The following is a 27,120-nucleotide window of genomic DNA, read 5'->3' on the forward strand; positions in this document are numbered from 1 at the left end:
GACGATCAGACTTTGTACTGAATGCCGTTTGAAATAGAGAGCCTAAATTAAAAGAATATTAAGTTCCAACAGCGTGCCACATTAGCAAGGGCATCCAGGGTGTTGGGGTAAATGGCTGACTTTAGGTACACACACCCATTTAGCTGTGTTCAGTTGCATATACCTGCTGTCATGACCTGCATATAGGAAATAGCATGAAGGAAAAACCAGCAGCACACCTGAAAAAGTGTAAAGCCCAGGTAATACTCGAAAAGGATGCAGCCAATACTCCACACGTCACAAGGCTGGCTCCAACCCAGTTCTGCATGGAAACACACAGACAATAACACATATGAGACTTTTTAATCAAAGGGCATTTTAAGACGCAAATTACGAAAAGTGGTAAATAAAATTAACTATCATGAACAGGCTAGGGATGTTTAACGATTGTATCAGGAATCGTTGAAAGTTTCCAGCAATCATCAAGCTAGAGAATTTAAACATCCGATGTACATCTTTAAAGGAACAGTCCACCGTATTTCCATAATGAAATATAATCTTATCTGAATTGAGACGAGCTGCTCCGTACCTGTCCGAGCTTTGCGCGACCTCCCAGTCAGTCAGACGCGCTGTCACTCCTGTTAGCAATGTAGCTAGGCTCAGCATGGCCAACGGTATTTTTGGGGCTGTAGTTAGATGCGATCAAACTCTTCCGCGTTTTTCCTGTTTACATAGGTTTATATGACCAGTGATATGAAGCAAGTTCAGTTACACAAATTGAAACGTGGTGATTTTCTATGCTATGGAAAGTGCGCACTATAATGAGAGGCGTACTAACACCTTCTGCGCGCTTCGACAGCGCATCGATACGGAGCTCAGATATCAATGCGCTGCCGAAGCGCGCAGAAGGTGTTAGTACGCCTGTCATTATAGTGCGGACTTTCCATAGCATAGAAAATCGCCACATTTCAATTTGTGTAACTGAACTTGTTTCATATCACTGGTCATGTAAACAGGAAAAACGCGGAAAAGTTTGGTCGCATCTAACTACAGCCCCAAAAAATACCGTTGGCCATGCTGAGCCTAGCTACATTGCTAACAGGAGTGACAGCGCGTCTGACTGCGTCTGACTGACTGGGAGGTCGCGCAAAGCTCGGACAGGTACGGAGCAGCTCGTCTCAATTCAGATAAGAGCATATTTCATTATGGAAATACGGTGGACTGTTCCTTTAAGATTGACAAAAACAGTGTTGTATTGCACTGACGTAGGTCAATGGTTAAGGCTCAGGATTATTGAACAGAAGGTGAGCGGTTCCAGCCCCAGCACTTTCAAGCTGCCACTGTTGGGCCCTTAAGCAAGGCCTTCAACCCTATCTGCTCCAGGGGTCCCATATCTTGGCTGACCCTGCATGCTGAGCCCAACTTTCTAAGATGCTGTGATATGCGAAGAAAAAAAAAAAAAAATCACTGTGATGTAACACAGATGTGACGAATAAAGGCAGCTTCTTCTTCATACAGAGATAGTTATGGGGCTGGACAAGATAATGACATTTTGCACACAATCTTATGAGCAGGGTTTTGAACCAGAATTTTTTTCCTGTTGGTTCGTTCCGAACAGAAACGGAATTTTAACGTTTCCGGTTTTGGGTTCCACCATTAAATAGACGTTCCCGAACCGGTTAGAACAAAAAAATTTCGTTCCCGGAACGGTTAATTACGTTCCCTGTCAGCTGTTTAACAAATGGCTATAAAATTATGTCTCTGTCTCATCCAGCTTAAGCCAAATGTCGGCTAATTCTATTACAACCTTCATTAAATAAGACAAGAAATAATTCAAAACAATTATTATTTCAAATGTTGGCGATTTGGATTCTCAGTATGTCTTCCCATCTACACAAACAGAAAAAGTGCCAAAAATGAAAGAGAATTCGTTTAGTGTGTTACCAAAGGCTAGTCAGGCCCTATAGAGGGCTACCGCATGACGTCACCGCGCCGCGAGATTTTGTTAGGCGCCATATTGGAAGACCAAGTACACATCTATGCAAGTACATACATACATAAAACAAACTACACCTGAAATGTAGCCAGGGCCGGTTCTGCCCTAATCTGGATCCGGGTGCAACATCGTGCAACCCCCCACCCAAAAAAAAAACAGTCTAAATCAGGACAACCATCACATAACTATAACTATAAACATTTTATATCAACTATTTTAACTAAATGGGCTATAATAAATAAGCCTGCAGGCAGCCACGGCGGGCTGCCTCAGAAAAGTAACCATTTGTCCTACCTTAAAACTCGTTTTGCATTTTCTGCCTCCTTTTTTGTATTTTCGACCCTCCGTTTATTTTCTTTCCTTTTCTGAAAACCCGATTTGTGTCCAGACATTTTGTTCTGCTACCAACGAACTAACTCGTCAGGTCTCGTCTCTCGAGCCCGCGATGATTCCCGTGGGAAGGGCAACAACTGATACATTTTTACAAACAGCCAATAGGGAGGTTGCAACGTTCAGGCTCTTCTTTGCTCAGACACTCAGTAATGGAGACGTGATAGCAGTCCACCCTCCCGCTCTCTCCATTCAGTCAGCGACCGTCACACAGGAAGTGAACCCCAGCGGGTCATAGAAACTTGCGCAGGAGAAGAATGACTTTTTTTATTTGTAGGCTACGGAAACTTTGAGGAACGAAATAAAAACCAGTATTAACCGGTTACCATTATTTTTAATAAGCGTTTCTGTTCCGGAACATAAAAAATAATAAAGTTCTGGTTTCGTTTCTGTTCCACGTGAAATAGAAAAAGTTCCCGGTTTTCGTTTCTTGAACCGGTTCAAAGCCCTGCTTATGAGCCTAATCAAGAAGAAATCCCTATTACAGCAGACTCCTGACTTCACCGAAAACATCAATTTTCACACTCGAACAACAGCTGCACCAGCTCTCCTAGATTTGTTGGGCACATTCAGATTAAAAAAATTTTTTTTCCCGAACATCAAATTCTGATCTGCTGCCTGGCAGTTTTGTTGAGTCTCGCAAACCAGTTTCTCCAAGCCATAAACCAACTTTCTGAAATTGCTGTGTTAGAGCGTGGAAGCAAAAATAACCTTGTAAAGAGAGTATGTTTTCTAAATAACTTTTATAGAGGCCAGTTTGGTCAAGCTGCATCAACAATGGGTGCATTTCCGCATCATCGTCATCCTACTATGACGAGCAGGAACAGGAAAACTACTGGCATGAAAGAACTGCTGTATAACAAGAACTGACTGATTACTATCATCTCCTGATGAAGGACATACACGTGGTGACTGAGACAGATCCACCAAGTTTGGCTTCCTGAGCTATCCGTCACTCCAGAGATGCTTTATGGGAGTTGTGCTTTATGTTTAATGTGGATGCACATGTTGACATCAGATGAATTATTGAAGATTTCCCTGACCAGGGAAAACTCATTACAGAGAAAGATTTTAAAACTGAACAATGTATACCCAGCATTAAAAACCTTATCTGGTGAAGACTTGACACTGATGATTCAAAATGGTTCCTAGAAATACTGAGCCACCTAGTGGTAACTGAATATCACTAATTCAGGGATCCCAAACTTGATTTACAAAATTTTACCCATTTTGTTTCATTAAAAATTAATATAACTAAGCATAAAAGTTCAGCAATGAAAACAGAAATTTTCCATAATCTACTGCCGCTGAACAAAATAGCATTGTCTCATATTCAGTATTTATGCACTATTCAAGACTGTTTTTCAAACTGGCTTTCCTATTACAGATAATGTTTGAATTTTAAAAATTCCTCCTCACCATCAAACCTAATACAAGTCTGTTTTGCTCAGTAGTCTTATGGCGTTTTCGACTTTGAGATGCAGTTCATGACACCAGTGACGACGACGGTGGAAAGTTTTGAGAAAAACTGTACTCTTGCATTTGGGTGTCATTACCCCACCCCAGTGTGGACTTTTTCCCCATAACATCTGGCCCCGTCACAATTTGTTTCTTATGTATTGTTCAAAGCTGGATGAGGTGGGGAAAAGAAATGCACACTTTTAAACAGAAACCTCTTGATTTTTTTTTTTTGGTCAAGAAAGCTGAACCTTCCTACTATAGACCCTTTTCAGTCACGTGACCTTCGTAAACGCGACCGCCATTTTGGACATGTAGTGGACTTCGGCTCGAATCAGTTTGAATGTGAGGAAGGCGACAAACGAAAAACATAAAAGAAAAAGGAGCGAGATGCAGAAAACACCTTCACTATCCAGCGACGTAGGGCATTTACAGGGCGAGCAGAGGGAGAGGGATTTGCAAAAATTGAGGTTAGCAGGCTTAGAGAACGACGTTTACCTGCTTCCACCAGGATTGTTCACTGACGTACGGAAGTACATGAAGCCCTCGTCTTTACCTGACTTCGGCCCACATGATCTGTATACCTATGTCGTTAAAAACTCATCGACATACACATACACGCCAACATCCGAGGTTCCAGAGCGCGCTCCGGCTTGCTCCAGGAGTGCTCCGGCCGAGGTTCCGGAGCAAGCCGGAACGCGCTGCTTAATTTGAGGGCAACCTCGGCCGAGTGTGCTCCGGAACCTCGGCCGGAGCACTCCAGGAGCAAGCCGAAGCGCGCTGCTTAATTTGAGGGAGAGCAAGCCGGAGCGCGCTCCGGAACCTCGGACGCTGGCTCCGGCAGCTATTTATACTGGATCCGGTGTAAATAGCTGCCGGATCATAATTACAGTAAACTAGTAAATACAGTAAAGGAAAAACTTGAGACTGAAAGGTTTTAACAGTCATCCAAATGACTGAACGTAAACATTGCTACAGTAACATACCAGCTACTTGTTGACATTAGCTAGTCAACAATAGCTACTACAGAAGAACAAAGAGGTTACAATGGGTTATTTTAGCCTATTTGGTTACACACTCGCCGCCACAGAATGTTAACAGCAATGTAATGCCTTTTCTGGCTAATTTTATTCGTCTTACCTCCAACAAAGTGGTCACTACACAAGCGTTGGTATGCCGAGGGCTGCCAATCTGTTAATGGCCGCTATCCATCTTCTCCGTCGGGATCCGATAAAATGATAACCCTTGCCTTGTTTGTTGATGGTTACTACATCCAGGTGCACAGCAATATAGTGGCATGATGGAAGTCTTGCTGAAAGTAAAAACTTTCTTTGCTGCCGTTCCTCAATGTTGGCTGTGGTAAACTACTGGTAGTACATGTCCAAAATGGCAGCTGCGTTTGTCGTGACGTCACGTGAAAAGGGTCCATACTAGTTGGTTAGCGCAAGGAATATTCTTTAGGGACTTACATATTCAGGGTTTCCCCAGGTTTGACCACCATAAATTTAAGACCTTTTTAAGACCACTTAAATGAGAATTAAGACCTACATCGCACCCATTATGCGGTCGTAGAACACCAGATCAAATTCCCAATAATGACAAATGTTTCAAGTAAAAATACTTTTATTATAAAAGTTATATACTTAAGTCATTATGTGCATTGCTTTTCGAATCTTCACATTCAAGACAAAAAAACAAGTCTAAACCTGGAAGAAAGGAGCACAACGTAGGGTCCAAGTCATGGCCTTAAAGGTACACAAAAATGCAATCGGCATACCAACACATTAATGCCAAAGGTGTGCACTCACCAGTCAAAAAGCCAAACTGAGGGCCTAACTCGAGGCCTAAAGAACTGTCTCTGAACTAATTATGACCACGCACCCAGAGATGATACTTAAAATAAAAAAAGTGATGTGGGTGTATTTTTTTAAAAATAAAATATCAAAACATTCACAACACTCTAAACAGACAAACTCTTTGTCTTAGTTTCCCAGCACTTGCTTCAACCATTTTGGATGGATGGATGGATGGATGGATGGATGGATGGATGGATGGATGGATGGATGGATGGATGGATGGATGGATGGATGGATGGATGGATGGATGGATGGATGGATGGATGGATGGATGGATGGATGGATGGATGGATGGATGGATGGATGGATGGATGGATGGATGGATGGATGGATGGATGGATGGATGGATGGATGGATGGATGGATGGATGGAAAGTCTCTTAAAGATGCACAAAAATGTAATTGACGTACCAATACATTGGTACAATGGTGTGCACTCACCAGTCAAAAAGCCAAACTGAGGGCCCAACTCAAGGCCTAAAGAACGGTCTCTGAACTAATTATGACCACGCACCCAGAGATGATAAACAGACAAACTCTTTGTCTTAGTTTCCCAGCATTCAACTTGCTTCAACCATTTTACATTTTGAAGAATAAAAAGAAATGTAAATACTCCTAGTAAACAAGGGAGGGAGGAAAGACATACCGTCGATGTGGAGGTGGATAGATAGGATGTCCATTTGTTTACTTTTCATCGTCTTAGGACTTTTGTCAAACATTATGACAAATCCACCACTTGCCTCGTTAACATCTTTGACCAACTCCTTCATTATATAAGGAGCAAGACCGAATTTTTTCATGTAAGACGTTTTGTTTTTTCCACAGGAGAATGTTGTAGCGACTTCCGAGTCTGGGAACACAGCCTTAAAGGAGTTCGCTTATGCCCTCATTCGAGCTGTACGAGTGGTGTTCCGTAATTGTTTTTAAAATCCAGAGCATCTCTGCCCGAAGTGTCGGGGTTCCACTGACACCCATCATGCCACTGCTTGGCCCTTGTGTTCTTGCTAGCCTTGCTGATGATGTCTGGCTTGGCTGATGCTGCTCAGGGTTTTTTCTAGAAAAATTTAGTGAGAGGGCGCTCACCATGGCGAGGGAGCGAAGCGGGGGGGGATGGTGCCGGTTGTCCCCCCCGCCGTGCAAAGCCTTTGAAAAATGCTCCAATGGGACATTCTGAGGCTATCTGAGAGGGAAATTGTAACAAATTGTCTGTCAACCTTGAAAAAGAAAGAAGTAATCATCTTCTGCCCCGGACAGTCTTTGGCTTCTTCCGTTTCGTGCCGCGGGATGACATCTTTAAATGCCCAAGTGTCAACAAAAACAACCCGCGAACTACTTCTGTCAAAAGCTCCCGTGCCGGTGGGTGAAAGGTCATTCAGTCTCGAGAAATCTCGCTCTACAAGTCAGCTGACCTTGTATGTAACCCATGTCAAATCTCGCGAGAGCAGCCGCGACAAGTAAACAACTAAACAACATGGCGCCTCAGTCTGGAAAACGCCAATTCGGATTGTTTTTGCACCGTCTGGTGGTGTATCTACTATGATTGGAATATTTTTGGAGTGATTATAACGCATTTGATGATCAGACACATTGTCACGTAGTGTTGCTGGGATGTTTTCACGGAGTCGGTAAGGGGGCGCACGCCGAGAGTAAGAGGGTGCAGCGCCCCTGTTCCCCCGTTTAGACGAAAGCCTGCTGCTGACGTTCGACTTCGACAGTGGTGCTAGTGCCAACTCCAGGTGCATTCGGAGATTGAACCGTGCAGAACTGAGCGATGGGCTGGTGGCGGTGGAGGGCAGATGCAATGTGCTTTGAGCTCTTCATGTGAGACTCTAAAGCAAAATAACCTATAGTGGACAACTTGAAGGTCTTTCGACAAACACAGCATCTTGCTTCAACGTTGCTTCCAGGAACCTCCCTCACCCAATCATGATATCTTTCATCTGAAAGCCACTGCTGATTAAAACGACACTTCCTCATGCTGCGATTCACGGAGTCTCCTCTCCACCACGAACTCCGATGATTGCGCCGGCGCGAAAATGTATCAATATTGTTTCTTTCTTTGCGCATACTCCAAGAAATTCACTGATGTTATGCAAAACCCACGTTTTCACATTGTAGAATAGTATGAGTAAATTTAAGACCTTTGTTTAAAAAATTAAGACTTGGGCAAAGCAATTTAAGACTTTTTAAGGCCTTAATTTTGGAATATTAAATTTAAGACTTTAAGACCCCGCGGCTACCATGATATTACTTATGTATGCTTATTTATTTATTAGCTTTTTACCATAGTAAGATATACATGTACATACATTATGGATAGGAAACCACAACAGTCTGCACCAATTACAGTGGCCCCATTGTACCTAATCTGCAGGTCTTTGAACTATGGGGGAAACCCGAGCACCCGGAGGAAACCCATGCAGACATGGAGAGAACATACAAACTTCACACATTAAGACCCCTGTCAGCCATGAGGTTTGAACCCGGAACCTTCTTACTGTGAGGCAACATGTTAACCACTACACCACCGTGCTACCCCCATGGCGTTATTGATATACGATATTCAAATGTTGTCCTAAATTATAAATCTCATATAAGGTGGCCTCTGGAATAGAGTAGACAAGGCTTCGCTCTTGCATTCACTTACCAAGAATAACCTCAGGTGCACGGTAGTGTCTGGTGGAGACGATTGTACTGTGGTGCTCGTGGTCAAATGTCGCACTGCCAAAATCTACTACCCGCACTGCAGTGCTCTTCACCGTACGCTCATCTCTCTTCTAAACCAGAGAACAAGATACACCCATATAAACATTTCATTCCAACAGACATGTCCCATTTTATTTTAGTGTGATGTGATGTATGAGAGAGAGAGCAATGTGTATACGCTCACCTTCTCTACGTTGTATGTTATAGTGAAATCCGAGTTGACAAAGAGAATATTCTCTGGTTTTAAATCTGTGTGGGTCAGCTTGTTGTCATGCAGAACTGTAGATAAGTTACGTGAATATTCAAAGAGAATCAAGGGCAATACTTTGTTTCTACAAACTCATAAAAGTGCTCTTAATGTTATTTTCAACATTAATCGTCCATTACAATCCGTTAGCTTTACGAGATTTAGGATTTATTTTTTATTGGTGTACTTACACTTGACGGCTAGGCACAGCTGGTAGGCCATGTGTCGGACCTGGTTGATGGAATAAGGCAGGTAATTGTTCTCCTTCAAGAAGTCAAAGGTGCTGAGTGCTAACAGCTCAAAGCTGAGACACATGTGGCCATGATAGTCAAACCAGTCAAACATCCGTACACACAGACTGGAAAACAGGAACAAAAACGGGGGGTTAAGTAGGTCAGACAGGCCTGGAGGACAACTATCTATATTACTGTCTCTGAGCGAGTGTTTTTAAATCTCTAATTAAACAAAATTCCTGGAATTGAATCCAAAACTATTTAAACAACCGTTTAAAGCAGGGGTTCCAAAACATGGGGTCACTTGCTTTACAAATACTCACAATCTCCTCATGCTTTGCTTATTTATTCATTTCACAAATTAATATTAGAAATATCAAAGACAAATGTGATATTTTGCAATGTTCCTAGAATACACAGAGACAAGTTACAATTAAGTTAAATACAGTATGTGCCGTTTTAGTTTTTTCACCATTCTGACATGCTGAATTAGTGCAATGAATAATAAACAAGGTTAGCGCTGTTGCCTCACAGCAAGAAGGAAGAAGGTTCCGAGTTCGAACCTAGTGGCCAACTCGGGCCTTTCTATGTGGAGTGTGCATGTTCTCCTTGTGGGTTTCCTTTGGGTGCTCTGGTTTCCTCCCACAAGCCAAAGACATGCAGATGAGGTCAGCTGGCTGCTTTAAATTGTACATAGGTGTGAAAGAGTATGAATGGCTGTCTGTCTCTCCATTTTAGCCCTGCGATAAATTGGCAACCTGTACCCCACCTCTTGCCCAATGTGAGGTGGAACTGGCTCCAGCTTACCTGCGACCCTCAATGGATAAGTGGTACAGATAATGAATGAATGAATGAAAGCACAGACAAGTAACAGTAACCAGTTTTGAGTGGTCTTTAAATAATAATATAATCCTTTCCTGTCGCCTTCAACCTTACCAAAAGTTCTATATTAGTCGTCTGGATTTTCTAGATAAGTAAATACTTTTGAGTGCAAGGTCAGCATTTTGAGATGTATGCAGCTCATGACAAAAATCACGACAATGGAAAGTTCTAATGAGAAACCAAGCTCATCTGTGTTTAAGTTTGCTGTGCATGAAACCACTAAATAAGTTAGTTTGACTTGGAAAGCTGATGGACAAAGATGTTTTGGTTCTGATGTGCCATCTAGTGAATGTCGCTTCCAAATCTCGGCAACAAACTACACAGATGAGTGTGTGAATAATGCTACAAGCAGAAACCAGACCCCTGTGCTTTGTGACTATTACTAGCAAAATGAAAGTTTCAAATATTACAGATCTCAGATTTAAAAATAAATAAATAAAATTAATAAATAAAAAATAAACAGTGGTCAAAGCTTTTAGGTCAGAGAAAATTCATAACATCGGTTTGGAGTCATTTACCCCCCCCCAAAAAAAAAAAAAGTTTAGGAACCTCTGGTTTAAAGTCACATATGTACAGTATATGCAGAATAGGGTTGACACAGTTGATCTAGTCCCCTCACTTTTTGTTTTCAGGGTCTCGCTCATTGATCCTCTCCAGAACATTGATCTCCAGTCGAGCAGCCTCCTTGTACTTCTCAACATTTTTAATAATTTTCAGAGCCACATGGGCTCCACCTCTTAAATAATAAAAAGAAAAACACAAATATGTTACAAGGAAACAGTCCAAACAGCCAATTATAAACAAACAAAACAATAAAAAAAAATGACTACCACGACTACAGAAGGGTAAGATGACAAGCAAAGAAAAATTTTTTTTTGCTTTATATATAAAAACAATGTACCGTATTTTTCGGACTATAAGTCGCACTTTTTTTCATGGTTCGGCTGGCCATGCGACTTATACTCCGGTGCGACGTATATATGTTTTTTTTTTTTTCACCGCGGAATAACTGGAGCTGATGCTGAGTCTGACGACAGCCACGCAGAAGAAGAGGAAACGGCGCTTCGTCTGCCGCTGGAGTTGGCAGAATTGTTCAGAAGCGACACCGAGGATGAGGAATTCAATGGATTTGCTGATTTGGAGTGAAATCATCAGCTTGATAAACTTGATTGACCTGTGTTTTATTATTAATGATAGGCCTATAGTTATTTAAATAAGTTATATAGTGATTTTAGGCAGTGCTTAATTTGTGAAGTGGGAGGTCCCGGAACGCAGGAGGTGGGTGGGTCCGGCGACTCAAAAAAAAAAAAAGGTGGGGGTGGTTTACTATAACTTTACGCACACGCGCTTATTGTGTGTGTAAAAAAAAAATAATATCAGACATTATGATCTTAGAAAACGCTTTAGTGACGAACAGTTACAGACAGTAATATGTCGTGATATGTTATAAAATATTATTTTTATTAGGCTATATATTAAATTATATATTAAATTTATCTTCTAAAATAACAGACTACTCATATCACAACCGGTTTATTTCACCATTGGAGATCAGATCACACAAGACATGAGTTAAATTACTCTTTTTAAGGATTTAAGTAGGGGATTTAAAAGCGGTTGTTGTTTTTTTTTCACTAGACGGTTGTCTTTGGAGATGATATACCTATAGCCTACTTGACCTCTGATTTGATGAAATAAAATTCGACAAAAATGAAGAATGACTCTCCTCGATGATGACTACAGCTTTAATAACACAGATGAAAGAGCCATGGGGCGATAATAAGCCCTACCGGTAAAAATATTCTAAAAGCAAACTGATTAATGCATCAGTAATAGGCTACTAATATTAGTTATAATAATAATATAGGCTATTAGTAATAACGATAGTGATAGTATTAAAGATAGTAGTAGATATTTAAAATAATCAGACGAGGCTACTTACAGGGCAAAGGGCGCGTTATCACTGCTCAGCTGTTCGTTTATTAAATAAACAATGCAGTCGCGCAGTAACCACGCGCCGCTTATCAGATACAATCACAGGTTCTATGGATAGAATAACCCTTCAAAAAAGTGCGACTTATAGTCCGGTGCGACGTATACATGTTTTTTTCGTCTTCATAATGCATTTTTTGGCTGATGCGACTTAAACTCCGGAGCGACGTATAGTCCGAAAAATACGGTACTTATTATTTTTCAATCAGAAATCAAGTTCAAGTGTGTTTTTTTATTTTTTTAAACAATTCTTTCTTCACTGCTGAGATCTATGAAAAAGCAAAAGCATGAAATCTGGAGACTGCTGGCTAATAATAAAAATAGGGCCTGGAGATTGATAGACAACAACACTGACAAACAGGAGAAGAGACTGAAAGAGTGAAATTTTTTCGGTTAAAAAAAAAAAACTTTTTTTATTCAAAAAAAAAAAAGTTGGTCAAGTTTTACCAACTTTACTCACAAAACATATCTTATTCCAGGTGAAACATTTTACGAGTGCGAACTTAATTCTCGGCATGCTGTATTATGCAAATAGCTTTTTCTCTCTCTTTTTTTTTTTTTAATAAAACAGCACATTTTGGTACCATGAACCTTCCCTATTTGTTCATGAATGTTTCTATGGATTCATCACAGCATTCACCAAAAAAGTTTGGTAAAAATAGTTTTGGCAAGTCCTTCAGCATGTTAAATGAGCAATGCAAAAGCATTCCTCTTTAAGCTTTTGAACTTGTTACATGAAAGGCTTGTCATTTCTTGATGAAAACGATTAGACCCCTGAGCTTAGAAAAGCAGCGAAAATATAGATACTAACTGAGGGAGTTTACCTGCGATGGTCAATGCATTCCATCACCCTTCCAAATGTGCCCTCCCCCAAAGTGCCGACAATTTCATCTGGGGGGGGGGAAAACAGAGATAAAAAAAAAAAAAAAAAAAAGACAAAAAAGGAAAGACGTAAATGATGTTAACAAAAAGGTAAACAAACAAGAGAACAGGCGATAAATGATCTAGCATCTCTGGCATTCCCCCCTTCCCAACCCATTAATCTAAAATGCACAACAAATTTGCATACCATCAGCCCAACAAGGTAAGCAAACAAAGTTGGGATAATTATTCAACCCTGGAAATACTGTAAAAGCTACTGGAATAAAACAACAACATGTCCCCCCGGTGAGGAATCACTGAACTTGCTGGAAAAATGGATTTAAAAAAAAAAAAATAAAAAAAAAAAAGGGGGACCCACCCGATCCCACCCCAAACTAAATGATTAAAATGCTGAAACGAGGTCTAAACAAAACTATTGCATAGGAAGTAGAACTAAAACCTAGTAGTATGATGTTCTAGAGGGGGGAAGAAGAAGGGGAGAGAAGGAGGAGGGGGGAAAAAGGCCCTGAGATAACTATACAAAAAGATGAAATTCTAGAGAACAAGGATATCAAAAGCTGTAAAAGCTTTTTAAACATCCTTATAATACACCTGGTACACCACTAGAGCCAAAAGAAAATGGCTAAAAATATAAATATATACGTGTATGAAACTTAGGATGTCTATCGTGCCGTATAGCATTCTGGTCTATTCTAACAATCAAAATCAACATCATGACGTCTTGCCCTTGCGTGAGTGTGTATGCTCTGTGCTGCTACTGATAGGGAGAAAGTTTACGATATAAGAGTAGAGGAGTAGTAGTAGTAGTAGTGGCAGTGTGTACATCTCTCTTGCAGGACGTCGCCACTCCGACAGATCAGGTGGCCCTCCTCGTCGTCCCTCACACATAGTGGCCGCGTCCCGCTGGCACTCCGCTGCTTTTCAGCCCCCAGCCAGGGTCACAGGTCACAGCACAACCGCCAAAGCAGGACGGGGGCAGGCCGAGAGGGGAGGGTGGAAGGGACAGCCGTAGCCACGGCGATGGAGAGAAGCAGTGGTGGTGGTGGTGGTGTACGTAGGTTTGGTGATCATGGGGCGGTTCATATGACACCATGTGAGAAGATATATAACGATAGGGATATAGTGCAAGGGAACAAGTCAAAGATCACATTTTGTCCCTTTTGCTTGCTCTCTACATGTACTCCCCTCCCCTCAACATTCTGTCTACCGCCCCTGACAAAAAAACCTGTATCAAACAGTTATGTATACAAGAGCAACACATAAGCAAAAGGAAATAACCATCATATTACACGTTGATACACACAAACTTGTTTCACTACCATGTGAAAAAGCAAGCAATTGATGGAGGAAAAAAATCTACATAGTTTTAATCAAAATCTTTTCTGTTTAAAAAACAAAAAAACACACTAGTTAATTTTCACAGCGATGAACTAAAGAAAGAAAGAAAGAAAGAAAGAAAGAAAGAAAGAGGAGGTATGCAGAGAGAAATAATGACAAACTTGTCATTAAAACAACAAATTTTATATAAGGTAGTGACAAGATAATAACTTCCATTAAAAGTAGGATGCTTTGCAATCTAAATTAAAAAGACCTGCATATTTTTCTAATATGCACAAAAAAAACCCCGAACAAATCAAAAGGGGGAAAAGAACAAAAAAATAAAGAGAGTTCATACTTACCAAGTCCTGGGGCTGTAGAGAACAAAATGTTAAAAAGAGTAATATATATAGAGAGAGCAAGAAAAAGAGAGAGAGAGAGAGAGAGAGAGAGAGAAAGGGCCAAGGAGCAAAGCTAGGAAGTACTCACCGAGGAGGATGGGCTATAGGACCTGGTTCTACGCCGCCTTCTTTTGTGCTTACGCCTGCTGCTTTTGTGGCGTTGGTGCGTGCGGCGGTAGTCATAGCTGGTAGAAGGGTCGCGTGAGTGGTAGTTGTCCGGGGACAGTCGTTCACGATTGCATTCTCGTTCGTGCTCCTGCCGCCGGTAGCCTTCACCGTAGCGTCTGTCGTAAGGCCTCCTGTCTACAGAACGGTTGTTGTAGCTAGAAACAAAAGAAGCAACGACTGCTTAGCGTACATTTTATTAAATGATGAGAAACAAACCAGTAAACGCTAATGAAATGTTAAGAACGCTTCAAGTTATATCCTAACAATTCATTCCATTTGGAAGGACACACTTGTGCTGTTGCTAACCAACGGTCCTCTTTTTTCCTTTTCGAACAACTTCCTGGATCCTCATCAGTCTGGCTTCTGAGCCAGACACTCAACCAAGACTCACAGTCAGTGAGGCACTGCATGTGCTGCCTCCCTCTCCTCTGTCCTGATTCTCTTAAACCTTTCTGCTGCATTTGACACCATTCATCCCCCCATCCCTCCTGGGGATCTGCAGGACAGCCCTGAACTGGTTCAAGTCCTACCTTTCCAGTTGCTCCTTCCAGGTTACCTGGTCTGGTACTGTATCAGCACCATGCCCACTTGCCACTGGTGTTCCCCAAGGTTGTCCTTGGTCCACTTCTTTTCTCCCTCTACACCCAGTTTCTTGGCCTGATTATCTCTGCTCATGGTCCATCCTACGACTGCTTTGCTGATGATACTCAATTGTTTCTCTCTTTCCTTCCACCTGACACACAGGTCTCTGCTCGCCTGCGTGACATCCAGAGCTGGATGAACATCACCTGAAACTCAACCCAGGCAAGACGGGGGTGATCTACATTCCTGTTCCATCCTCTCCACCCCTGGACTTGGTCATCTGCCTGGGGGACATCTCTAGGTCACCTTCACCCAGCACAAATAACCTAGGGGTGGTGTTCAATGACAGACTCTCCTCTTCAGCAAACATCACTGCAGTGACCTGGATGTGCTGATTTCTCCTTCACAACATTCAAAGGATCTGCCCCTTCCTCACCACCTAATCTACTCAGCTCCTGGTCCAAGTGCTCATCCTCTCCCACCTGGACTACTGCAACTCTCTCCTCACTGGGCTCCCAGCATCTGCTACCAGACCTCTGCAGCCCGTCTGGTATACAACCTCCCTCATTTCTCCTATGCTATCCATCTGCTCTCTGCCCTTCACTGGCTGCCCGTCACAGCTTGCATCAAATTAAAAACATTGGTGCTAGCTTACTAGGCAGTCAAGGGGTCAGGTCCAGCATACCTCCAAACACTGATCTAACCCTATATGCCAGCCAGATACCTACGTTCCACTGCTACTGGTCATCTGGCCCCTCCTCCTCTCTGCTGCTGCCCAGCCTGCTGTCTGTCTTGGCTCCCCGTTGGTGGAATGACCTTCCCATCAAGGTCAGAACTGTTGACTCCCTGACCACCTTCAAGTGCAGACTGAAGACCCACCTCTTCAGGCTGCACTTCCACCCTGCTTCCCTGCCCACTTCAGGCCTAGACATTAAGCATTTACCACTGGTGGCCCATTGGGCCAGTGGAATTTAAAAGTTACTGGCCCAAATAGAAAATGTGGTGGCCCGAATGCGCACGGTACCCGAACCACGGCTGCCACAGGTGCTTGCACAAAGTTGGGGGTCCGGGGGCCCTCCCCCGGAAAATTTTGATTTTTCAATTCATATTCATGCATTCTGGTGCATTTTAAGGTGAAATTAATGAAAATAAGATTATTCATATTTTGCTAACATTATTATATCTTTATTGTTTGTTCACATTGATATTTTATTGTATGCATTTCTTGTTCTATCAATATCTTAGTTACATTTAAAAATTTCCTTTGTTCTTGTTCTCTGTTCGTTTAACACATGCTGTTGATTACTGTTTTACATTAACAACTGTTTGTATAAGTTTTAGAATAAGCTAAGTTTTGCCTCACCATGCAACTAACTTGTTTATAGAATAAGCTTTGCCTGTAACCCACCCTGTGTGATGGAGACATATTTTCCTTTTTTGTCATGGTTTCAACTTTGGCTCATATATTCTCAACATTACACGGAGTGCAGAATTATTAGGCAAGTTGTATTTTTGAGGATTAGTTTTATTATTGAACAACAACTATGTTCTCAATCAAACAAAAAGACTCATAAATATCAAAGCTGAATATGTATGGAAGTTAGAGTGGGGCGTTTTTAGTTTTGGCCATTTTAGGAGAATATGTATGTGTTCAGGTAACTTTCACTATGCAGAATTATTAGGCAACTTAATAAAAACCAAATATGTAGCCATTTCACTTATTTATTTTCACCAGGTACACTGATATGACAACTCCAGATTTGCAAATAAACATATCTGACATTCAAACACACAAAAAAAATCAGTGACCAATATAGCCACCCTTCTTCATGAGGACACTCAAAAGCCTTCCATCCATAGATTGTCAATTTCTTTATCTGTTCACGACCAACATTGTGTGCAGCAGCAACCACGGCCTCCCAGACGCTGTTCAGAGAGGTGTACTGTTTTCCCTCTTTGTAGACCTCACGTTTTATAATGGACCACAGGTTCTCTATGGGGTTTAAGTCAGGTGAACAAGGGGGCCATGTCATTATTTTTTCACCTTTCAGACCTTTACTGGCTAGCCACGCAGTGGAGTATTTGGACGCATGAGATGGAGCGTTATCCTGCATGAAAATCATGTTCTTCTTGAAAGATGCTGACTTTTTCCTATACCACTGCTTGAAGAAGGTTTCTTCCAGGAACTGGCAGTAGGTCTGGGAGTTGAGTTTGAGTCCATCCTCAACTTGAAAAGGTCCAACAAGCTCGTCTTTGATGATACCAGCCCATAGCAGTACTCCACCTCCACCTCGCTGGTGTCTGAGTCGGAGTGGAGCTCTGTGCCCATTACTGATCCAGCCACAGGCCCATCCATCTGGCCCATCAAGAGTCACTCTCATCTCATCAGACCACAGCACCTTAGAAAAATCAGTCTTAAGATATTTCTTGGCCCAGTCTTGACGTTTTATCTTGTGTGCCTTACTCAGTGGTGGTCGTTTTTCAGCCTTCCTTACCTTGGCCATGTCCCTCAGTATTGCACACCTTGTACTCTTTGACACTCCAGGAATGTTGCAACTCTGGAATATGGCAGAACTGGATGCTAATGGCTGCTTGTTAGCTTCACGCTTGATTTTCCGCAGATCATGTGCAGTTATTTTGCGCCTTTTTTTTTCCACACGCTTCTTTCGACCCTGTTGACTATTTGCAATGAAACGCTTGATTGTTCGGTGATCACGTTTCAACATCTTCGCAATTTCAAGAGTGCTGCATCCATCTGCAAGACATCTCACAATTTTATACTTTTCAAAGTCTGTCAGATCTCTCTTCTGACCCGTTTTGCCAGAGGAAAAGAGGTTGCCTAATAATTATGCACACCTGATATAGGGTGCTGATGTCATTAGACCACACCCCCTCTCATTACACAGATGCACAGCACCTGATATACTTAATTGGTAGTAGGCTTTCAAGCCTAAACAGCTTGGAGTGGGACAACATGCATTAAAAGGATGTTGTGGTCAAAATACTCACTTGCCTAATAATTCTGCACTCGGTGTATAGATATTGAATTCTCACCACTGTAGATATTCTTATAGAAATAGAAGTACAATGAACTTTTTAAATACACCTTTATATAATAGCCACAAGACACACACAGGCCAGTCCCAAGTCTGGATGAAAGGTGAGGGTGGCATACTAACCCTTACGCTGGATTTAAATGGGCATTTTTATTGCCCATGAAGAAGTTTTATTTCTTAATTAATAAAATATGAGAATCATTGACAAACCATACATTTCCTGAAAGGGTGGACTTTGCGGAATAATCCAGTGAGATTTTTGCAAAGCCTTACCTGCTCGGGGGTGATTTATAACCCTAATTACCTGTTAATTAGCTAATTAACAGGTATGCTCAGGTGAGCCAAAAAGGGGTGAAATGTTGTATTTTTTTAATAAGACAAGATATAAACACCAAATTTTCAAGATATGTCCTTGGGGGAACTAGTAGAACATTTTTGCAAATTCAGCTCATTTGCATAAACCGTTGCCATGGCAACAGCAGATACCCTAGTAACTGGGGGGTATACTGGGTTTAGCATGGTCTGGTTGTACCAGAGAGGGTCAGAATAGTTATTTTTGTTGTAATGAATTAATGTAGACCTAGTTTGGCTATTTTGATAGATTTCATCATCTTTGGACATTTGAATAATATATGGGATCAGATCTAATTTACCACATTATCTGTTCTTCTATTTCAGTCATAGCAACCAACATTTATACTTCATTCTTTAATCACTAAAAGTTGATACACGTGTAGCCATATTTCTTGGCAGTGTATCCTGAAATTTTGATATTAATATACAAAGTCTGAACGATTTTACACCATCTGAAGCTAAAGCGCGTGTGTTGAAATGCTGTTTTACAATTCGGCGCCATATTTGGCGAGTTGTAAACAGAGCATGACGTTGCGCGCTCTGATTGGCTGCCGAGTTCAAAATGAAGCCGTTCGTTAACACCTGATAGTTAATTTATGCACGATCATATTTAAACTGTTTACCTGGCCTTTGGCCAGGTTGGGGAGCTTGGAGTTTGAACATATTTCTATTTGAATTTCACCGTTCTGATGGTCTCCTTGCCGCAACCGTCTTCGTCTACAAGATGCTATTTTCCTGCCAAAATGACGCTTCCGAACAGCGCCGAACTTCTCCGAAGATGCATGAAGACGACACACTCCTGCCGCGGAGCGGAGCGTGATGAAAACAAAGATGGCGGACCTCGTATCGAAAAGGTGCATTTTACGAACAATTTCTTCACAATTCTGGGTAAAAATATGAGTAATAAAATTTGTTAATTTGTATCGAAAACATACTGGCCCGCCCGGGCCACTGTTTGGCCATATTTAGTGTCCCGAAAGACGTAAAAAACACCGCCGGGCCATAGGGCAAGTGCTAATGTCGAGCCCTGCCCTTGGTCATGACATACCCAGGCTGTGTACTGTGGAGCCTCATCATGATGGCTTGGCATTAGCCAATAGGGTTTTATTTTTCTCCATTCGGTCAACTTCATTTCATTTGTTCATATACACCCATTCCTGTATTTCATGCCTGCAACACATTCCAAAAAAAGTTGAGACGGGGGCAATTTAAGGCTAGTAATCAGGTAAAACAACTGAATAATGATGCAATTTTGAAATGGGTGATCGTAATCATGATTGGGTACAAAAATCAGTATTTAGTAAAGGCCTAGTCTTTGAAGAGCAAAGACGGACCAAGGATCTCCAATTTGTCAACAAATGTGTGAGAAAATTATAGAAATGTTTAAAAACTATGTGCCTCAAAGAAAGATAAGGGATTTTAATATTTCACCCTCTATGGTGCATATCATTAAATAATTCAAGGAACCTGGAGGAATTTCGGTGCGTAAACTTCAAGGACACAAGCCAAAGCTCAACACCTGTAATCTCTGATCCCTCAGGTGGCACTGCATCAAGAACGGTCATTCATCAGAAACACATGGACTTGGGATTATTTTGACAAACCTTTGTCATAAGCATGCACCGATACCGATACTGGCATCGGCATCGGCCCCGATACTCCACTAATATACTCATACTCGTACTTGTCAAACAGTTGCCGATACCATGAACCGATACCAGTGCCGATCCCATGCGCCGATACCAATGTTCCCCGCAGCGCTTTTTGTTCCATTCGAGAGAGAAAAAAAAAAAACGAAGCATTGTTGAGCTCAGGCTTGAGCATAATATGATAGGCTATACCATGCGCCGATAGTGTTCCGTGAAGCGCCTTTTGCCATCTTCTCCTTTTTTTTTGAAGAAGTCGATCACAGTTGGCTGCTGCTGGTGGCTGCTACTAGCACTGACAAACTGACCATGCTGTTCAGCGTGGCGTATCCGTAGGTGTTTAATTAAATTGCTGGTGTTAAATGAAGTACTTTCCTTCCCACCTCTTGCTATTGTTGCACTGCATATGGTGCATTTCACTTTGCTCCTGTCTTCCTCCAAAATTTTATAAAAACGCCAAACTGCTGAGGACGACATGTTGCGTTTGGTTGTAACGGCTGAGTCTTCTTCTCTATACACTCGTTCATGACTAGTTGTCTCCCTCTGCTGGGTACTGATTGTCAGTGCGCAGAGTTGTAGTGGGTGGTTGCGAGCATTGCGGCGGCCCGCGGGTGTTAGATTATAGATATGTAGGTAGCCTATATTTTAATAACATCAACAGTATCGGTATCGGTAGTACTCGGTATCGGCAAGTACTGAAATGATAGTACTCATACTTGTATTGGTTTTCACAAATGTGGTATCGGTGCAGCTCTACTTTGTCAAGCACTAAAATACAGCGTGACATCCACAAATGCCAGTTAAAACCTTACTGTGCAAAAAGGAAGCCTTATGTTAACTGTGTCCAGAAGCACCGTCAACTTCTCCAGGGTCAGAGGCATCTGGGATGGATCATCACACAGTGGAAACATGTATTGCGGTCAAACAAAATCAGTATTCCAGGTCTTTTTTGGAAGAAATGGGCATCGTGTACTCCGGTCCAAAGACGAAAAGGACCATCCAGACTTTTACCAGCAACAAGTCTAAAAGTCAGGGTGTCATGGTATGGGGTTGTGTTATTGTCCCTGGCAAAGGTAACATGCACTTCTGTGATGGCACATTAACGCAGAAAAATACCCTGAGATTTTGGAGCAACATATGCTGCCTTCAAGACAACAGCTTTTCCAGGGAGATTTCAACAAGACAATGTAAAACCACATTCTACACGTTACAAAAGGCGTGGCTGTGGGAGAAGAGGATGCCTGTCCCCTCGGTCTCCAATAGAGAACATGTGGAGAATTTTGAAATGAAAAATATGATGACCCTGTACTGTTGCACACCTTAAAACCTGTTTGCAGGAAGAACAGGACAAAAATAACCCCTGAAAGACTTAGACCCCGTCCACACGTAGCCGGGTATCTGCTAAATCGAAGATATTTTTCTACGTTTTGGCCTGTCATCCACATGAAAACGCATCAAAAACGAATATTTAAAAAAACTCCGGGCAAAGTGAAGATTTTTGAAAACTCCGTGTATGCCTTTTCGTGTAGACAGAGATAACCGGAGTTTTGCGTTTTAGAACGTCACAATCTGCGCCAAAAAAATGACAACAAATCTGCCCTGACGTCAAACGTGCGACCTTTGTTTACTGCAGAAGCCAGATTAAGCATGGACTTAAGCTAGCCGCACACCACGGCGATCCACGCGGTACCGAACCGACCCATTTCAGAGCCGACTCCCGACAGGGCACGCACATATCCCCCGACTGTTGACGAGTGCAGTCGCGATTGAAGCGACACGTGACAACTTAATAGCTTTGTGATTGGCTATTGGATATAGTTACTGTTAAATCCAACACTTGAAGATGCTACAGGCTGAATTACAAATGACACAACATGGAATATGTAGCGCACTATCTAGGCTGCATGAGCTATTATTCCCAACCTTAAATAGTGCACTTATATAGGGGAGTTAAAGTGATTTGGAATTCAGCCACACAACTTGAGCAGAGTGGCTTTCCAGCCCACTGTGTCTATGGATAAAGCTTCAGTCTATGGAATTACAGTATATACCTGCATTAGGTGCTACCAACACGTATTTCTCGCGCTAGAAATTGTGTTTAATGATGTCACGTGTTATATGCGAAAGATATGATTGGCTATTGCTAGCGACTCTTGCCGATCAGTCTGCCTCCCGATTAGTTTTTCGAATCGGCTGTGAGATGAGTCGGTACCATCGAAAACTAGTCTTTACGCCTGACTCGCGACTTCAGTTGGCTCGGTACGCTGAAAATCGGCGTAGTGTGCGGCTAGCTAAAGAGTAATGGATCGGAGTAGTGCGTTGAAAGCGTTCATTATTGTGCAGGTGCTATTTACATGTTTAATTTTAGAAGCCCAACTACTGCTCCAAGAGCACAGGCGATGTGATTAGGGGGTCGGATTTGGGGAAATAATGCCATCTACAGGTTTGGAATGCTTATGAATGTGATTGAAAACGCAGATGTTCGGTTATGTGTGGAAGGGATTTTTTTCGAAGACGAGGTGGTGTGGATAAAACATTTTTATAAACGGAGGGGGGGAAAATGTTCGGTTTTAAAAATACCCGGCTACGTGTGTACATGGCATTAATCACTTGGTGTCTTCAGTCCCTAAACATTTTTTTTAAGTGTGAGAAGGAACAGCAGCATTATAAAGTGGTAACTGCTTTACCATCCCAACTTTTTTTTAAAATGTGTTTGAAGAATCAAAATCGCGTTTGTTTAAAAAAAAAAAAAGGGGAAGAAAAAGAAAAATTAATGAGGTAAAACTTCAAATGTACTATTCTACAGTTTTGAGTTATACAGGTCAAAGATAATTTACAAATTATTGCTTTCAGTTTTAATTTCAATTTCTACATATCGTCCAAACTTTTTCTGATTTGGAGTTGGAGAAAACCATTTTCAGCAGATATTTCCAGGCAAAAAGAGGGGGAAAAAGCTGTAGTGCAATTTCCATTTCAGATTTTTATTCCATCACAGCTTTGTTTACCTCCTGGAGCGTGCATAGGTGCCCTCCTGCCTGTGTCCTCGTCCCCTCCTTTCTCGCTCGCTGCTTGAGGAAAAGGATCGTGAGCGCCGGTGTCTAGGCTTTCTCCCTCGCTCTCGGTCACGCTCGCGATAGCGATCTTGATAGCTGCTGCGGCTGGCCCGCTCTGACGATGCATACCGCCTAGAATGGGGCATCTGAACACACACACAGCAGACGACCAACGTAACGGTGCTTAGACTAAAGTCTGATTGATTTTGATTATTCAAGGTATTAAACATTATTATACACACAGGCCACTTTTTCCATGGAATAAAAACATGTATTCTATTCTAGCAGGTTTATTAATGCCATGCAATCAGGCCTTTCAATTACATGAAACCTGCGATGGAGGCGCCCAAATTAAGGTCAAGCACCCAAAACATGCTACCTAAAGTGTATATATTTAAAAAAAAAAAAAGTGTTAATTAAATAAACTTGGCTGCATAAAACCCAAATGTCTTGACTTTCTTCTTTAAAAACACAGAAATTAGCGAGAATTAGCATGTATTTCTCATAATTGACGCAAAAGCCGCACAATTCCCATGTTGTTCTGGGTTTGTCGAACTAGCCGCAAGTCTCGCGCAGAGCATGAATTCTCCACCGGTGATCGGCACGCCATGAGTTCGTGGAGGAGTGAGACTCGCGTACCAATGACCAAAGCGGGATTTCCACATTAGGTATATCATCTTTCTCCTTTTTTATATTGTTTTATGGCGGTTGGCAAACAGCTTTTAGGTGCATTACCGCCACCTTCTGGACTGGAGTGTGAACCAGACTGTTTACTACCCTACTGTACTAAATTCTCCTAATAATTCCTGCATCATTTGAAAACCTAAAAATAGCCCTATATCCCACATTATCTGACCTCAACTGCAACACCTCTCTGATACCTAGTGTCATATGACTTAAATCAGGTAAAAAACTGAATAAAAGAACTATTCAGGACACAACTGTGTGTATTTAAGATACAGCTTGCATCTTAAATACACACAGTTGTGTAAATATGGGTGGAATCAGTGACTTGGAGCTTGGTCCTCTTGTTGTTGATAGTCTTAGACACTGGCCTTTCATTTAAACCAAGATCTTTTACCGGACTACATACTGCGAATTGCACTGTCAATTCTTGTGATGTGACTGAAAAATCTTTTGTGCCACAGGTCTGCTACAGGTTTGTCTCTTTGATGGCAACAGTGCATAACTTGCTTTTGGGCAATTCCATGTAAATGTCAACCTCACCATGCAAAAATAAAGCAACATGTAATACATCAAAACCACTCCCAGAGATCTCACCTAGGCCTGTATTTTACAGATGTGAATAAGTTGAACCAATTTGTAACCAACCTAATATGTCACTGTCAGTCTTTCTCTCTTATAATGTAAACCCCAAGCTAAAATCAACTTTGATCATGTACAATTCTATATTATTGCCACAAGCCACAGAAATGTATGCTAAAATCCACAAAACAGCAAAACAATAGCCATCCTAAATATTATTTAAGAACTTTGATAGTTTTAGCTGATATTTAGAGAGTTTTTCAAAGGGTTATGGTGGTTAAATTGCTGATTTTCTAAACATATGCCATGTCTATTTCAGACGCGTCACATCCATAACGGAATTTCGTCACATCCATAACGTTGACTTTTCCTTCCGAAACTCTGCATGAAATACAAAATATTTTAAACAAAGATTTTTTAATATTCACCTTGGACCCCTCTATCAAACGGATATCTCCATTTCGACATTAGGTTTACGATTTCACAGAGTTTGATAAAAATGTACAGTCACCCAAGAAAAGTGATACTTTTTCTGTCACATCCATAACGCATCTTTTATTGGCGTTTTCTGGCATGCCCTAGATGTACTATGGGAATTGTTCTTGTTCTATCACTTCTCCAGTATGGTACAGCCTTAAAATATGCAACACCTGTTTAAATACTGGGAGACAATAAAACATGCACTGGGTCATTTGTTGCCATTTTGAGTTCAAGTGTCACGTCCGTAACGCTGGAATTGCTCTTTTTCATTCAGAGGCTCCTTCCCCCCAGGCTCTCCTCAGGCTCCAACACATCTTTTAAATACTAACCGTATTCTAACGATTTTTGTCATGTACATCAAGAGGGATTAACGCTGTAGATATTTTGCAATAAAGGTAAAAACATTCATATATTTCTTTATTTATTCATAATTTTGCAGCTAAAAAAGCAGCAGATTTAAGAGACAGAGCCCTGGGAAAACAGCACTTTGCGCATGCAGAAAAGCCAAAATGACCCTGCATCACGACAGAAAAAGCCCAAATTCACAAATACAGGGTGTAGCCCAAATTACATTATTGAAAGGCCTGGCAATATCATATTGCTTTATCCTCCATGTATTACGCCACTCTCCCCAATGGAGAATGAGCAAGCAATATTGTTATAATATTGCCTGTTGTCAAGACAACACGATGTCATATGGGAAGATCCAATGACAAAACTTTTCTGCTGCACATGAGCACAATCATTTCTTTGTCGGCCGGGACAGAGAGAAGACGGGGTTAATTCAGTGCTCGGTTTAAGCACTAAATAAATAAACTGAAACTAAAGACACACTGAACACCCGAAAGGCTCCCAAAACTTCATTATCTATTCTTCATGCATATTTACAAGAGAAAAACATACTAACAGACATCAAAAAACTGGAAAAGAGACACGTCGGAGATGTAAAACTTCTGTGCTAGTGACCGCGAGGTTTGCTTCATTAAAAGTGAAAGATTTGCAGAGACAGACGCACTGAACACCCGAAAGGCTACCAAAACTTCACTGGATATTCTTCATGCATTTAATCTTCCGCATTAAATATATGGAAAAACTGGGAAAGAGACACATCGGAGACGTAAAACTTCCACACTCCCGAGTGACTAACAGTTTGTAAACAAAAATGGCTGCAAGGTTTGCTTCATTAAAAGGTGGAAGATTTAAAGAGACAGACGCACTGAACACCCGAAAGGCGACCAAAACTTCGCTGGATATTCTTCATGCATATTTACAAGAGAAAAACATACCAACAGACATGGAAAAACTGGAAAAAAGAGAACAATAGTGGAAATATAAAGTTCATCTTGGAGATAAGGAAAAGTGCCGGAGACTTACAAGAGGACTTCACTCAGCAAAGCCCATTTGTTTTGAACAACTGCAATGTAACAATTAACTACTACCAAAAGGAACTTGAACAGTCAACCTGTATATAGCTTGTATATACAACCCCGGTTCCAAAAAAGTTGGGACAAAGTACAAATTGTAAATAAAAACGGAATGCAAATGATGTGGAAGTTTCAAAATTCCATATTTTATTCAGAATAGAACATAGATGACATATCAAATGTGTAAAGTGAGAAAATGTATCATTTAAAGAGCAAAATTAGGTGATTTTAAATTTAAATGACAACACCACATTTCAAAAAAGTTGGGACAAGGCCATGTTTACCACTGTGAGACATCCCCTTTTCTCTTTACAACAGTCTGTAAACGTCTGGGGACTGAGGAGACAAGTTGCTCAAGTTTAGGGATAGGAATGTTAACCCATTCTTGTCTAATGTAGGATTCTAGTTGCTCAACTGTCTTAGGTCTTTTTTGTCGTATCTTCCGTTTTATGATGCGCCAAATGTTTTCTATGGGTGAAAGATCTGGACTGCAGGCTGGCCAGTTCAGTACTCGGACCCTTCTTCTACGCAGCCATGATGCTGTAATTGATGCAGTATGTGGTTTGGCGTTGTCATGTTGGAAAATGCAAGGTCTTCCCTGAAAGAGACGTCGCCTGGATGGGAGCATATGTTGCTTGAGAACCTGGATATACCTTTCAGCATTGATGGTGTCTTTCCAGATGTGTAAGCTGCCCATGCCACACGCACTAATGCAACCCCATACCATCAGAGATGCAGGCTTCTGAACTGAGC

General features: G+C 41.5%; 1 protein-coding gene across 3 annotated transcripts in view; it reads right to left on the reverse strand.

Annotated features, from left to right (window-relative positions):
- Positions 1-27,120, reverse strand: part of clk2a (CDC-like kinase 2a) — a 74,797-nt gene that overhangs the window by 11,882 nt on the left and 35,795 nt on the right. For 2 of the 3 annotated variants that reach the window (XM_060904921.1, XM_060904922.1), the window contains exons 2-10: positions 23,150-23,343; positions 14,427-14,661; positions 13,444-13,534; positions 12,563-12,629; positions 10,366-10,482; positions 8,823-8,989; positions 8,569-8,663; positions 8,326-8,455; positions 219-301 (exon numbers count right to left, since the gene is read on the reverse strand). In XM_060904921.1, the coding sequence (XP_060760904.1) occupies positions 219-301; positions 8,326-8,455; positions 8,569-8,663; positions 8,823-8,989; positions 10,366-10,482; positions 12,563-12,629; positions 13,444-13,534; positions 14,427-14,661; positions 23,150-23,343 (1,179 nt within the window). Of the gene's footprint in view, positions 1-218; positions 302-8,325; positions 8,456-8,568; positions 8,664-8,822; positions 8,990-10,365; positions 10,483-12,562; positions 12,630-13,443; positions 13,535-14,426; positions 14,662-23,149; positions 23,344-27,120 lie in introns of those variants that run through there. The other variant, XM_060904923.1, reaches the window with a different exon arrangement.

This window comes from Neoarius graeffei, chromosome 22 (assembly GCF_027579695.1).
Source record: "Neoarius graeffei isolate fNeoGra1 chromosome 22, fNeoGra1.pri, whole genome shotgun sequence".
Taxonomy (NCBI): domain Eukaryota; kingdom Metazoa; phylum Chordata; class Actinopteri; order Siluriformes; family Ariidae; genus Neoarius; species Neoarius graeffei.